This window comes from Mobula birostris, chromosome 1, assembly GCF_030028105.1.
Source record: "Mobula birostris isolate sMobBir1 chromosome 1, sMobBir1.hap1, whole genome shotgun sequence".
NCBI classification, from domain to species: domain Eukaryota; kingdom Metazoa; phylum Chordata; class Chondrichthyes; order Myliobatiformes; family Myliobatidae; genus Mobula; species Mobula birostris.
Window position 1 is genome coordinate 190,854,769 of NC_092370.1, and position 13,372 is coordinate 190,868,140.

Genomic DNA, 13,372 nt, shown 5'->3' on the forward strand with positions numbered 1-13,372 from the left:
ATCTCATTGAGTGGAACACCTGACTCCAAACAGCTTTTATAGAAGGCATTACTCCAGAGATGCACATTCTTTTCCAACAAATACATGTAATATTGGATAATTCTTCTCAATAAGTAAATGAACAAGTATAATGTTTTTAGTGTTATTTACTTAACTGGGTTTTCTTTACCTAGTTTTAGACTTGTGTGAAGATCTGATCACATTTTAGGTCATATTTATGCATAAATTGAGAAAATTCTACAGAGTTCACAAAGTTTCTAGCACCATTGTATATGCCGTTTCATCACCACTTTTGATTCAGCCAACAGCAGTGGTGTTGAGAGCAAACATGCATGGATGTGGTGGGTGAAAGTTCATCCTACCCAAGATCTACAAACATGGCAGTCCAGGTATGGTCGTTGTCTCTACTTGCTCCTGCCCCACTGAACCTGTGTCCGCATACCTCAACTCCATTCAATCCCCCTTGTTTCATTTCCTTACCACCTGCATCCCCAATGTTTCATATGTACTCGATTTCCTCAACAACTGGCCCAGACCACCTCATTTTCACCATGGATGCCCAGTCCTTGAACACTTCTATCCCCCATTTGGAAAGCCTTAAAGCTCTCTACTTCTTTCTCAACTAAGGACCCAACCAGTGCCCCTCCACCACCACTCTCCTCTTTCTGGCAGAACTGGTCTTCATCCTCAACACCCTCCTTTGGCTCCTTCCACTTTCTCCAAACTCAAGGGGAGCCATGAGTACCCGCAGAGCACCAGCTATGCCTGTCTTTTCATTGGCTATATAGAACAGTCCATGTACCAAGCCTTCCCTGGTAATGCTTTCCATCTCTCCTTCCGCTGCATTGATGACTACATTGGTGTTGCTTCATGCACCCATGTTGACTGATGTCATCAATTTCATCGACTTTGCCTTCAACTTCTATACTGCCCTTAAATTAACAGTTCATTTCTGACACCTTCCTCCCTTTTCTCAATCTCTCTGTCTTAATCTCTGGAGACAAACTGCCTACCGACATCTTTTATAAACCTACTGATTTCCATGGCTATTTTGACTATACCTCTTTCCACCCTATCTCCTGTAAAAATACCATTTCCTTTTCTCAGTTCCTTCGTTTCTGCCACATCTGTTCCCTTTCCTTGCTGCTTTCCTTTCCAGTATATCAGAGATGTCCTTCTTCTTCAAAGAATGGGGTTTCCCTCCTTCCACCATTGATGTTGCCCTCACCCAAATCTTCTCTATTTCCCAGACATCCGCACTCACCCCATCTTCCCACCGACTTAACAGTGATAGAGTCTCTTTTGTCCTTTCCTACCACCCCATGAGCTTCCACATCCAACACATCATTCTACACAACTTTCGCCATCTTCAACAGGATCTTACCACCAAACTCATCTTTTCCTCACCCCCCCCCACTCTGCTTTCTGCAGGGATTGCTCCCTCCATGATTCCCTTGTCCATTTGTCCCTCCCTACTAATCTCACTGCAGGCGACAGAACTGTTACACGTGCCCATTCACCTCCTCCCTTACCTTCATTCAGGCCCCAAACAGTCCTTCCAGGTGAGGCAAGACTTTACCTGCAAATCTCTTGGGCTTGTTTGTGAAATCCGATGTTTCTGATGTGGCCTCCTCGACATTGGTGAGACCTGACGTATATTGAGAGGCCGCTCTGTCAAGCACTTCCGCTCCATCTGCAAAAAGCGGAATTTCCTGGTGGCCAACCTCAGATGCCTGATTCCTATCCCCATTGCTGTTCTGACATGTCGGTCCACGGCCTCCTCTCCTGCCAGGATGAGACCACTCTCAGGGAGGAGGCGCAACTCCTCATTTTTTCGTCTAGGTGGCTTCTAACCTGATAGCCTGAACATTTATTTCTCTTTCTGGTAGTAATTTTTTTTCTCCCTTCCCTCTTGTATTCCTCACTCTGGCCTCTTACCTCTTTTCCTTGCCTGCCTGTCACCTTCCCCTGGTGCCCTTCTTTCTTCCCTTTCTCCCATGGTCCACTCTCCTCTCCTATCAGATTCCTTCCTCACCAGCCCTTTTCCCTTCCAACTATCACCTCCCCCGGTGCCCCTCCTCCTTCCCTTTCTCCCATGGTCCACTCTCCTCTCCTATCAGATTCCTTCCTCTCCAGCCCTTTTCCCTTCCAACTATCACCTCCCCTGGTGCCCCTCCTCCTTCCCTTTCTCCCATGGTCCACTCTCCTCTCCTATCAGATTCCTTCATCTCCAGCTCTTTGCCTTTCCCACCCATCTGGCTTCACTTAAGACCTTCCTGCTAGTCCTCCTCCCCCTCCCCCCACTATTTTATTCTGGCACCTTCACCCTTCCTTTCCAGTCCTGAAGAAGGGTGTCAGCCTGAAATATCGACACTTTATTCATTTCCATAGATGCTGCCTGATCTGCTGAGTTCTTCCAGCATTTTGAGTGTGTTGCTCAGGATTTGTTTTTGTGCTGCACGACTGGTATGGTTCTTATTTTCTCCAGTAGCTTAACTAGTGATATATAATGATTTAGCATGTCTTTTCTTTTTGTATTTAGAAATACAAAATCAATGTATTCTTCTTCAATACTTGTCCTTCCACTTTTAAAAATATTCTTTGGGAAATCTCAGATAATGTTGTTACTAAGTTCCCTTTAAAATTATATCATCTTGCTTATGTTGCATTACTGCATTCTTTCCTCTCTGCTTCTGTCAAATATCTTCTGTGTGTGTTTGCTTTATCAACTCTTTTTTTCCCATGATATCTGCACCTATTCTCCTTGTTGTTAACTCCATTTCAGACTATTGCTGCCTTCAAAATGATGTCCTTTATATCTGATTCCAGGCCATTCAAATGTGCTAAAATAAGCAGTAATCCGAATACCACCTCCTTATGGGTCATAACTATTATTCCATCCAAAATGACAATCAGCCATTCTGCTTTCTGATTTATAGCTAATTATGTATACATTTTATATTCCTCTTCAGTTCCTTTTGGCTTCAATTTTGCTTCTAGGTAGCAGTTTCTCAAAAGGTATTTGAAAAATCCATATACATAGCATCAGACTCTCTATATTCATAACCCTAAAATGCACAACTTTCAGTAGAACTTAACATGTAAGTTTCAGAAAACACCACTCATTAGTATTTGAAATTGGACCATCCTGTCAACATTTGTAATGCCTCTGAAGCTTTGTTGAGTTTAATCTTTGCTCTTACAGTGTTGGTGCATGGATATTAGCTGCACTATGATAGAAGTACTCTTTAAGCATAAACTCAGAGAGAATATTGACATTCTGAAGGGAGCAGTAACACAACTACCATGTTTGTGCTCAGTACTGAAACCATTCCAGTTTCTCCCATTAACTTCCTCCATTTTTAAATGGCTGATATTTGTGAAATGTTGTTGATCCTGGGGAAAATATAGAAATTCCAAACAAGAGAAAATCCGCAGATGCTGGAAATTCGAGCAAAAATTGTTTTCTTTTAACTGTACTAAGTAGAAGCTCATAGAATAAACAGTGCAAGTATCAGTCCAACAGCCTACAAGCTGATTAACTAAATAAGCAGCAAGATAATACAGTACAGTAATATTGCGTGTATACAAAACATGCAATTTTCCTATTTTTATATTGTGGTTACTTAGCAAAACAAGTCACTTGACTTGATTCTTCCATATTTACATTGCGTTGCGAGGAAGAATAGAATTTTGAGAAAGGTTTGAATGTACTTGGCAGAAGAAAATAAGTGAAAAAATATTCATTACATATGTCCCGCTATTGGATACTTATAATAACTGAATAATACATGTAAAACAGCTCGTTGATAATGGTCACAATATTCTTACTGAAGAAAGTGTTATTATTTTAATGAAATAGCCAAAAAGACAGATGAAGAACTAAAGGATAATGAGATGGAACTATTTACTAAATATTACGTGGAATGGAGAGGAGACAGGAAAATGGCCAATTTATCTTACCGAAGCATCCCAAGATTTTACTATAGGGTAAGTAATTTCTATTTCCAGCTTGCACAGTTTTCACTATGTAAAAGCTGCAGGATTGCAATATATATTTTCAAATATCTGTGTAATCATAGAAACAGTATAAATTTATTTGTTTTTAAATTTAAGTTCAAATGTTTTATTGTAATTAGAGTAATTTCTTGTATTTTAATAACTGATGTTGGTTGATAATGTAATTTACTTTCTGTATTTCATAATTGTAACTGTTTTGCTGAGAATAAACTAACAAGATTTCCAAACCCTTTCAATGCTTTGTAAGCTTCCAGCAGAAGACGAAATTTTGTTGCAGAAATTAAGAGAAGAATCCAGAGCAGTATTTCTTCAAAGAAAGAGTAGAGAATTGTTAGATAATGAAGAGTTACAGGTATGAAAAACCTCTACATTTATAAAACGATGATTGATGATACCAGAATGTACTATAATGTGTGATTAATATTTGATATCTACCTCATTGTCATATTTATTCATGATTATGTAATTCACAAACAAGAAAGTAGGGAAGTAAATGCAAGAGCTTGTTATAGTTTTGCTTTTCATGAGCTAAATAATGTAACTGAGTGTATCTGAGTAGCAAAAAAAAAGCATTTGTTAAAAAGGAGGCAAATAGATCTTTATTAAATGCATTTTAAAGTTTTGTTAACTGAACACTCATAGCAATTAGCATGACGCTATTACAACTCAAGGTGTCAGAGTTTGGAGTTCATTTCTGATGTCATCTATAAGGAGTTCGTATGTCCTCCCCATGGAATGCGTGGAATTTCTCCGGGTGCTCCAGTTTCCTTCCACTGTCCAAAGATGTACTGGTTGGTAGGTTAATTGGTCATTGTAAATTGTCCTGTGATTAGGCTAGGGTTAAGTCGGGAGATGCTGGGCAGTGCAGCTTTAAGGGCCTGAAGGGCCTATTCTGCACTGTATCTCAATAAATAAATTATTGCAGTTTCCTTTTTGGTTTGCTTTTATTATGACCTGTGTGCTGTAAGTGATAGAAAGGCTTTGGGATATCAGGGATATACTCTCTTTTGGACACTCATTTTTTAGCCATGTTATTCAGTATATGGTCCAGTTAAGACTCCCAGGTTTTCAGTGGGAAAACTTGGCAATGGTCAAAGTAAGTGTTTAGATTCTTTCTTGATGGAGTTGTCTGCTACTGTTGTGACGCAAATATAGTGTGTTAATTATCTGGTTGTGCCTGAAGGTATCTATGTCTCGTGTATAGGTGTGGACTATTTACTTTCTTAAAGAGTCAATTAATAGAATATGGTTCAATCTTCAAAAAAAGCCCAGATCTGACCTTATGAAGAAACATTCATGCACAAATGTTTGAAGTTTAATCTTGCTTTTTGTTTTGAGAACTTGCATTGATAGATAAAGATAGGTAGATGCCTTCAAGAAAATCAAACCGTTTGCACAGTAGGTTGATATTATTTTTGATAGAAAGCATGGATATGTTTGAAGCTTTAATCAATTGCTCTGTCAGGATGAAAAATTAATTTGTAGCACCAAAATTAGCATAATATACAATCAAAATCCCTTTTTAAAATAACACTGATTTTATTGACACCAGATTGAATATGGCCTTGCACTTTCAAAAATCTTTGTCAAGTTTTGTTCACCTAATATATACTGTTCACAGGAAAAGCAGAAATTTCACACAGCATAACTCTACCATTGTATTCAAAGATACATACAAAGTGAAAATGAAAGTTGTTTAATTGCCTCCAGATAATTAGTATGTAAACAACAGAACAAAAGCACAGTAATACTGCCCCCATCCTTCTGGCACTGTGATCATCCCTGCGTTCCTGTTCTCCCCACCCAATTCAAACATGAATTTATGAGTTCAAGTTTGAATTATTTTTCATTTTGGCTTGCTGTTATGTGAGGACCAGGATCGATGTCTGCTGTGCCTTTCTTCCCTCCGTATTTTCCTCACAGTTCTAGAATTTAAACGGACAGCCTCAGTCTCCAAGTCAAGTTTATTACATGGACAGGTACATTGAAAAACTTCAATGCAGCAGCACCACAGGCACATAGCATCCTATACACAGGGTTCACGAGAAACAATTAATTAAACATCAGTTATGCACAGGAAGTGCAATTAGAACAAAAGAAGTCCACTTTAGTGCAAAGAGTTCAAAGTGATCATAGTGTTGCTAAACTGCAGCTGGTTGTTTCAAGAGTCAAATGGTCGAAGGGAAGTAGCTGTTCTTGAACCTGGTGGTGTATAACATTAGACTTCTGTATCTCCTGCCTGATGGTAGCTACAAAAACATGGCGTTGCTCAGATGGTGGGGATCTTTGACCAATGTTGTCTTCTTGAGGTGGCGCCTCCAGTAGAAACCATCAGTGGCGGGGAGGCATGTGCCCATGATTTATTGGGTAGAGTCCACTACTCTTAGTAGCTTCTTGTGTTCCTATGTTTTTGAGTTGCCATACCAAACCACAAATGAAACCTGTCAGGATACTTTCAACAGTACATCTGTAGAAGTTATTTATTTTTGTTTGTTTAGAGAGAGAGCGCGCAGAATAGGCCCTTCTGGCTCTTTGAGCTGTGCCACCCTGCAACCCCTGATTTAACCCTCGCCCAATCACGGGACAATTTACAATGATCATTTAACCTGCCAACTGGTACGTCTTTGGACCGTGGGACGAAACTGGAGCACCCAGAGAAAACCCACACGTGCCCTGGGGAGGAAGTACAGACTTCTCACAGATGACGTTGGAATTGAAATCTGAACTCAGATGTTCCGAGCTGTAATAGCGTCACGCTAACTGCGACGCTACTGAGGTACCCTGTTCGAATGTTTGGTGACAAGTCGAACCTTCTTAACCTCCGAAGAAAGAAAAGATGTTAGTGCTTTCCTTCTAATTGCATTGGTGTGCTGGGCCCAGGACAAGTCACCTGATATGTTAATTCCCAGGAATTGAAAGATACTGACTTACTTCACTGTTGATCCCTCGTTATAGACACACATGTTTATCCTCCTTCCCCTTCTTGAAGTCAACAATCAGTTCTTTAGTTTTGCTGGCATTGAGCGAGAGGTTATTGTTATGGCACTGCGTAATCAGGTACCCTATCTTGCTCTAGTAAGCTGACTCATCACCTTGTCTGATTCATCCAGCAACAGTGGTATCTGGGCAAATTTGAAGATGGCATTGGAGTTATGCTTAGCCACATGACGTGGTAGTTTGAGCCAAGATAATACAGACTAGGTATCACAAAAGGATGGCATTCTTGGTAAATTGCTAAAGTATTTGGCTTCCTAGTCATGGTTTGCACATAGTAGATGTAACAGAATCTATAATTTAATTTGCTGACAGAAATTTAACACAAATATTTTCGATTGTAGAAGTTTGTGGTTCTACTGATGCATGTCAGATTTCTTTTGGATTAACAACACAATGCCAAAGCCAATGTTCAACCTGTGTTCCAGGTTCCATAACAAATACTTTGAATCTGAAATAGTTGAGCTTATTCTTGTTTAATTTTGTTTTGTAGAATCTGTGGTTTCACCTAGACAAACATCAAACCCCTCCTTTGCTAGGAGAGGAAGCAATGATAAATTATGAAAATTTTCTGCAGGTCAAAGAAAAGGCAGGCCAGAAATGCAAGTAAGTGTCTTATGTATATCTTTTGAGGTTTTTAAAACAAAGGAATTCAGTGTATTTTAATTAAAATACTTCGTAACTTTATAATACTTTGTAACTTGACCTAGCTTAAATTAAATAAAGTAATTAGTTGAGTAAAGCTGCTACTTTTGTTGAAGTAGCCTGCACAACAGAAAACTCTCAAAAGAGTGGGTTGGTGTCTTGTTACTTGCTTCAGTGGTTCAAAGTTGTGATGTAATTTTTGTAGAGAATTATCCAGCTTCTTCATATGAAGTTAAAACGGAAGCATATACTTTAAATGTTAATCTTAGGACATTTTTAATTTATTAGAGCTTTTGTATTGCATTTTAATGAATTCCAACAGACAGTTCTTCGCAGCTAAGATATTTGCAAAACTTTTGCACAATGATCCATATGGGAGGATTTCCATTATGCAGTTCTTCAATTATGTCATGCGAAAAGGTAATAGAATTATAAGCTATAAATGTACATTCATCTCTATTTTAACTGAATATTCAGTTATTTATAACATACTGAAACCTTGCATTTCAGTTTGGCTACATCAGACAAGAATAGGACTCAGTTTGTATGATGTAGCAGGTCAAGGATATCTTCGTGAATCTGTAAGTATTTGTACTCAGACCTGACGGTTAAATTAAAATGATTCCCCTTTAATGCTATATGTTGTGTCTATGAAATGTTAACACTTTACTAAATTATACCAACAGGACTTGGAAAATTACATTTTGGAGCTCATTCCAACTTTACCACAGCTTGATGGCTTAGAGAAGTCCTTCTATTCATTTTACGTGTGCACAGCTGTTAGAAAATTTTTCTTCTTCCTTGATCCACTCAGAACAGGCAAGTTATATGCTACTGTATATTTCATTGTATTCAAATGTTTTTGTTAATTTTGAATATCTATTGTAGATCACTTGAGCAGTTTTGGTAATTAGCACTGTCACTATGATTAGCCAATGTATTATTTATTTTCGTCCTTGTGCTGCCAGGATGGTGTTAAACAATTGCACAATCCAATGAAATGTGAGAGCAAGTAGATTCACAATATTCTCAGACTGGGATTCATGTACTTAAGCTTTTGGCTGAAACATAAGTAGGAATAAGAATAGGCCACCTCATCCCCCAAGTCTCCTCCACCACCTAACAATGGCAAGGCTGATAGTCAACATCAGCTCTATCTACGTATATGCATTGTCCCAGTTCCTTCATTCCCTTTAGTATCCAGAAATCCATCCATTGTTTTGAATAAACTCAAGGTCTGAGTCCTCTCCTTTTAAGGCACTCTCTTTGGGCCAGTCCAATATAGTCTCCATCTAATTTTGACACTATTATTTCTAGGTACGTACCTTGACTATGGTCAGCTGGAAGTGCTGAACAGATAATCCTCATACAGCATGTACATAATGATTACTGCCAAATAAACAGCAAATGATGTTTTATAATCCGAGAGCTGTGCGATATTTTCACAAGAATCATCTCGTGTTGTTTGGCGCCAGCTAGGTGGTTGCAAGAATACATGACATTGTTTTGAAATCCTCACAGAGCTAGTGTTCACATCAGTATTTGGAATTAGAATTTACTGGATACTTTCCCCTTACCTGTCAAAGTGCAACACCGCACACTTTCCCGGATTAAACATTTATTGGGCCATGTTGCTGCTGATCCGTATCCCACTGACAACTTTGATGATTTTCTTCACTATCCGCAGCTCCACCATTTTTTCTGTTCATCCGCAAGCGTACAAATCAGCCCATCTAATACTCATTTAGTACTTAAGACCATAAGACACAGGAGCAGAATTTGGCCATTCAGCCCATCGAGTATGCTCCTTCATTCCATTATGGCTGATCCTGGATCCCACTCAACCCTATACACCTGCCCTCTTGCCATTGATGCCCTCAGGAAACTATCAACTTCCGCTTTAAATATACGCATGGACTTGGCCTCCACCGCAGTCTGTGGCAGAGCATTCCACAGATTCCCTACTCTCTGGCTAAAAGAATTCCTCCTTACCTCTGTCCTAAAGGGTCGTCTCTCAATTTTGAGGATGTGCCCTTTAGTTCTGGAACACCCACCACAGGAAACATCCTCTCCATATCTACTCTATCTAGTCCTTTCAACATTCGGTAGGTTTCAATGAGATCCTCCCCCACATTCTTCTGAATTCCAGTGAGTACAGGCCCAAAGCTACCAAATGCTCCTCATATGTTAACCCCTTCATTCCCAGAATCATCCTCGTGAACCTCCTCTAGATTTTCTCCAATGACAACACATTGAGGTATTGGGCCTAAAACCGTTGGCGATACTCTAGTGCAGCCTGACTAGTGTCTTACAAAGGCTCAGTATTATCTCCTTACTTTTATGTTCTATTTCCCTTGAAATAAATGCCAACATTGCATTTGCCGCCTTTATCACAGGTTCAACCTGTAAATTAGCCTTCTGGAAGTCTTGCACGAGGACTCCTGTCCCTCTACACCTCTGATTTTTGAACCTTCTCCCCAATTAGATAATAGTCCACACTATTGTTCCTTCTACCAAAATGCATTATCATACAATTCCCAACACTGTATTCCATCTGCCACTTTTTGTCCATTCTTCCAATTTTTGTCCATTCTTCCAATTTGTCTTAAGTCCTACTACAATTGCATTGCTTCCTCAGCACTACCTACCCCTCCACCTATCTTCGTATCATCTGCAAATTTTGCAACAAAGCCATCAATTCCAATATCTAAATAATGTGAAAAGCAGCGGTCCCAGTACTTCATTTACATCCTCTGGCTCTAGGTATAAATTCACTCCTTTTACCCTTGTGGTATTTGATGGATAGAATTGATCGGAACGGAAATTGTAGTAGGTTGGTGTCTGTTGATTCAAACCTTTTAACTTTAGGTTATTTTTATGTACAGTATTGTGCTAAAGTCTTAGGTACATATATGCATAGCTAGGGTGCCTAAGACATTTGGACCTTATTGTATTTGTCAACGTGGAGCAGACAGCAAGTTTGTAAATCTGGCAGGAGCAAAGGATGTTGGGAATGGTGAGGGTGGAGCATTATGGCGGGGGGGGGGGAGGGTGAGGGACAATTGGCATAGGAGTGCCAGGGGTGGGTGCAGACACACTCAGCCCTGAGACACCAGGCAAGGTCATGTGATTCCAAACAATTGGTTTATTGATCATTATAGAATGTCTCTCTGGTGCTTCCCACTCCCTCCTGTTTCCCTTTTCTTTCCCAAACATGATTCCCCTTTCCCTGCCCCCTCCCACTCTCATTCCACAGTAGAGACACACATCAGAATCAGGTTTATCATCACTCACATGTCACGATTTTTTTTATGCTGCAGCAGCAGAACAGTGCGATACATAAAATTACTACAGTGCTCTGCAAATGTTTTGGGTGCCCTAGCTATATATACGTGCCTAACACTTCTGCGTGGTACTATATGTAAGCTGATACAATTGTTCAATACAAAACTTTCTCATTTAATATCCTTCTAGGCAAGATAAAAATCCAAGATATTTTGGCCTGCAGCTTTCTGGATGATTTGTTGGAGGTAAAACATTAATAAAAATTTAATTTCAAATCTGATGTATTTATATAATTTAAAGATGGTGACTGCTTTTGCCTTGGCGCTTTTATTTGTAGCTCAGAGATGAGGAACTGTCCAAAGAAAGTCAAGAATCAAACTGGTTTTCTGCTCCTTCTGCATTGAGAGTATATGGTATGTGTTAGATGCCTACATGAACTTTATATTCATCATAAGTGGGTATAACTACTTATAATCATGTTTTTCTAATATAATTTTGTTTATGCCTTAGGACAATACTTAAATCTAGATAAAGATCACAATGGAATGCTCAGCAAAGAAGAACTGTCACGTTATGGTACTGGAACTCTTACAGGAGTGTTTTTGGATCAAGTCTTTCAGGAGTGTCTAACATATGATGGAGAAATGGTAATTGTTTACAAATTCAACCTGTAACAATTTATTTTAGTTGGAATTTTTCCTTTTGTATTGAAATGGAATTCCATCATTGCATCCATCACAAAATATTAACCTATTGTAATAAATAATAGCTGTATGACTTACGACGACTTCATAGATTATTAATGCTGGACATAGCACATTTATTTCTGAATCTGCTATTTTACTGTACTTACCCTAGTTTATGCATAAATCCACTGTAATTCTTTGATAGTATACTTTAAAAATATTAAGCTCTTTGATGTTTTATCTCCATTAAGAATGTCTGATTACTATTTGAAGTCAAATGACTTGTATCAAACAATTATTGTCTAATGTGACAAGTTATATTGTGCATTATAAGTCCATTATTTGTCATATATGGTTATTGTTATGCAAGCTTTTTTTCCTCCCTCATTTATTATGGGTCAAAGGAAGCCATAGTCCATTTCTGGATCTCACTTTCCCTTCATATCCCCATTTTTCATCTCAGGGTGATCTTTACAGCCAACATCTATTGACTCTCACAGCTTTCTGATTGTACTTCAGAAAGCGCCACCTATATATTCCCCTTCAAATTACACATCACCAGTCTCTGAGCATAACATCTGAACCTCCTAACCTTAAAGCTCTGCTGAAGTGCCTTCACCAGAAGGATTGCAGCTGGGGAGTCATGATCATCTTTTCAAAGGCATTTAGGGATGAGCATGAGCAACAAATGCTGTCCTTGCCAGTGACACCAGTCGTGAGAAATTAATAAATTAAAGGAGGCTCATTCTTCACATTCAATAGATAATGCCCTATCATTTTACTAGCAGTCACAGAGGAAACGGCCCTTCAGACCTTCTCGTCCATGCTGGTCATTGTGCAACCAAACTAGTCCCACTTGCTCACGTTTGACTCATGTCCTTCTAACACCCTCCTGTTTTTGTACTTTTCCACATGTCTTGTAAATGTTATTATCATACCTGCCTCAGCTCATTCCATTATACGCAGTACCCTCTATATGAAGAAGTTGCCCCTCAGGACCCTTTGAAATCTTTCACCTCTCACCTTAAACTTATGCCCTCTAGCTTTGAGACCTGGAAAAAGATTGTGTGTTCACTCTAACTGTATCGTTCTTGATTTTATACACCTCTGTATGACCATCCTTCAATCTTCTACGTTCCTAGTTTGATCTCACTCTTTTCAGCATTCTGAAGCAGTTGTTCGAGTATGGTAACACCTTGGTCCGCTCCTCAGTTGCTACCACCATTTGGCTTCCTTTCTTGTGTAGGGTCCCAAATGTGCTTTCCAGGTGAAATAACAATTTATTTGTTGTACTTTGCATTTCATACACTGTAATCCCTGCTCATGTTGCAGAACATCCATTCAGTTGGTAAACTTGACTGAATTTCCTGTTGCCTGACACTTTTCCACTGACATTTCTTTCCTTGGCTTCCTGTTTCTCTCAGGCAAAAAGTAAGGTTGAGGAATAACGTCTCAACTTCTTGCTTAAGAAATTAACTTTATTGTCTTATGATTTCAACACATTCAAATCATGATCATTGCTTTCTTTAGAAAAGCAGCATTGAGTAAAGGTTCTTATTCACAGTTACATTTCCTCTCGACTCTTCGTTCTCGTTCCTCTACGACCCTTTTACCTATGACCAGCTTTTTGTAATTTATTATTTCCTGTTGTCATATTTCTTCTTGTTCTCTCCCCATCCTGCTTTGCTACATTTTGTGTCAAATTAAAGCTTGTTAGGGAATTAACTTCCTCCAATACCAAT

At 39.1% G+C, this 13,372-nt stretch overlaps 1 protein-coding gene across 2 annotated transcripts in view; it reads left to right on the top strand.

Moving 5' to 3' along the window:
* Window positions 1-13,372, top strand: part of ppp2r3c (protein phosphatase 2, regulatory subunit B'', gamma) — a 28,227-nt gene that overhangs the window by 4,217 nt on the left and 10,638 nt on the right. For both annotated transcript variants that reach the window (XM_072267717.1, XM_072267726.1), the window contains 9 exons: window positions 3,863-3,990; window positions 4,268-4,372; window positions 7,508-7,620; window positions 7,982-8,079; window positions 8,170-8,240; window positions 8,346-8,478; window positions 11,134-11,189; window positions 11,282-11,357; window positions 11,455-11,591. In XM_072267717.1, the coding sequence (XP_072123818.1) occupies window positions 3,863-3,990; window positions 4,268-4,372; window positions 7,508-7,620; window positions 7,982-8,079; window positions 8,170-8,240; window positions 8,346-8,478; window positions 11,134-11,189; window positions 11,282-11,357; window positions 11,455-11,591 (917 nt within the window). The remainder of the gene's footprint in view (window positions 1-3,862; window positions 3,991-4,267; window positions 4,373-7,507; window positions 7,621-7,981; window positions 8,080-8,169; window positions 8,241-8,345; window positions 8,479-11,133; window positions 11,190-11,281; window positions 11,358-11,454; window positions 11,592-13,372) is intronic.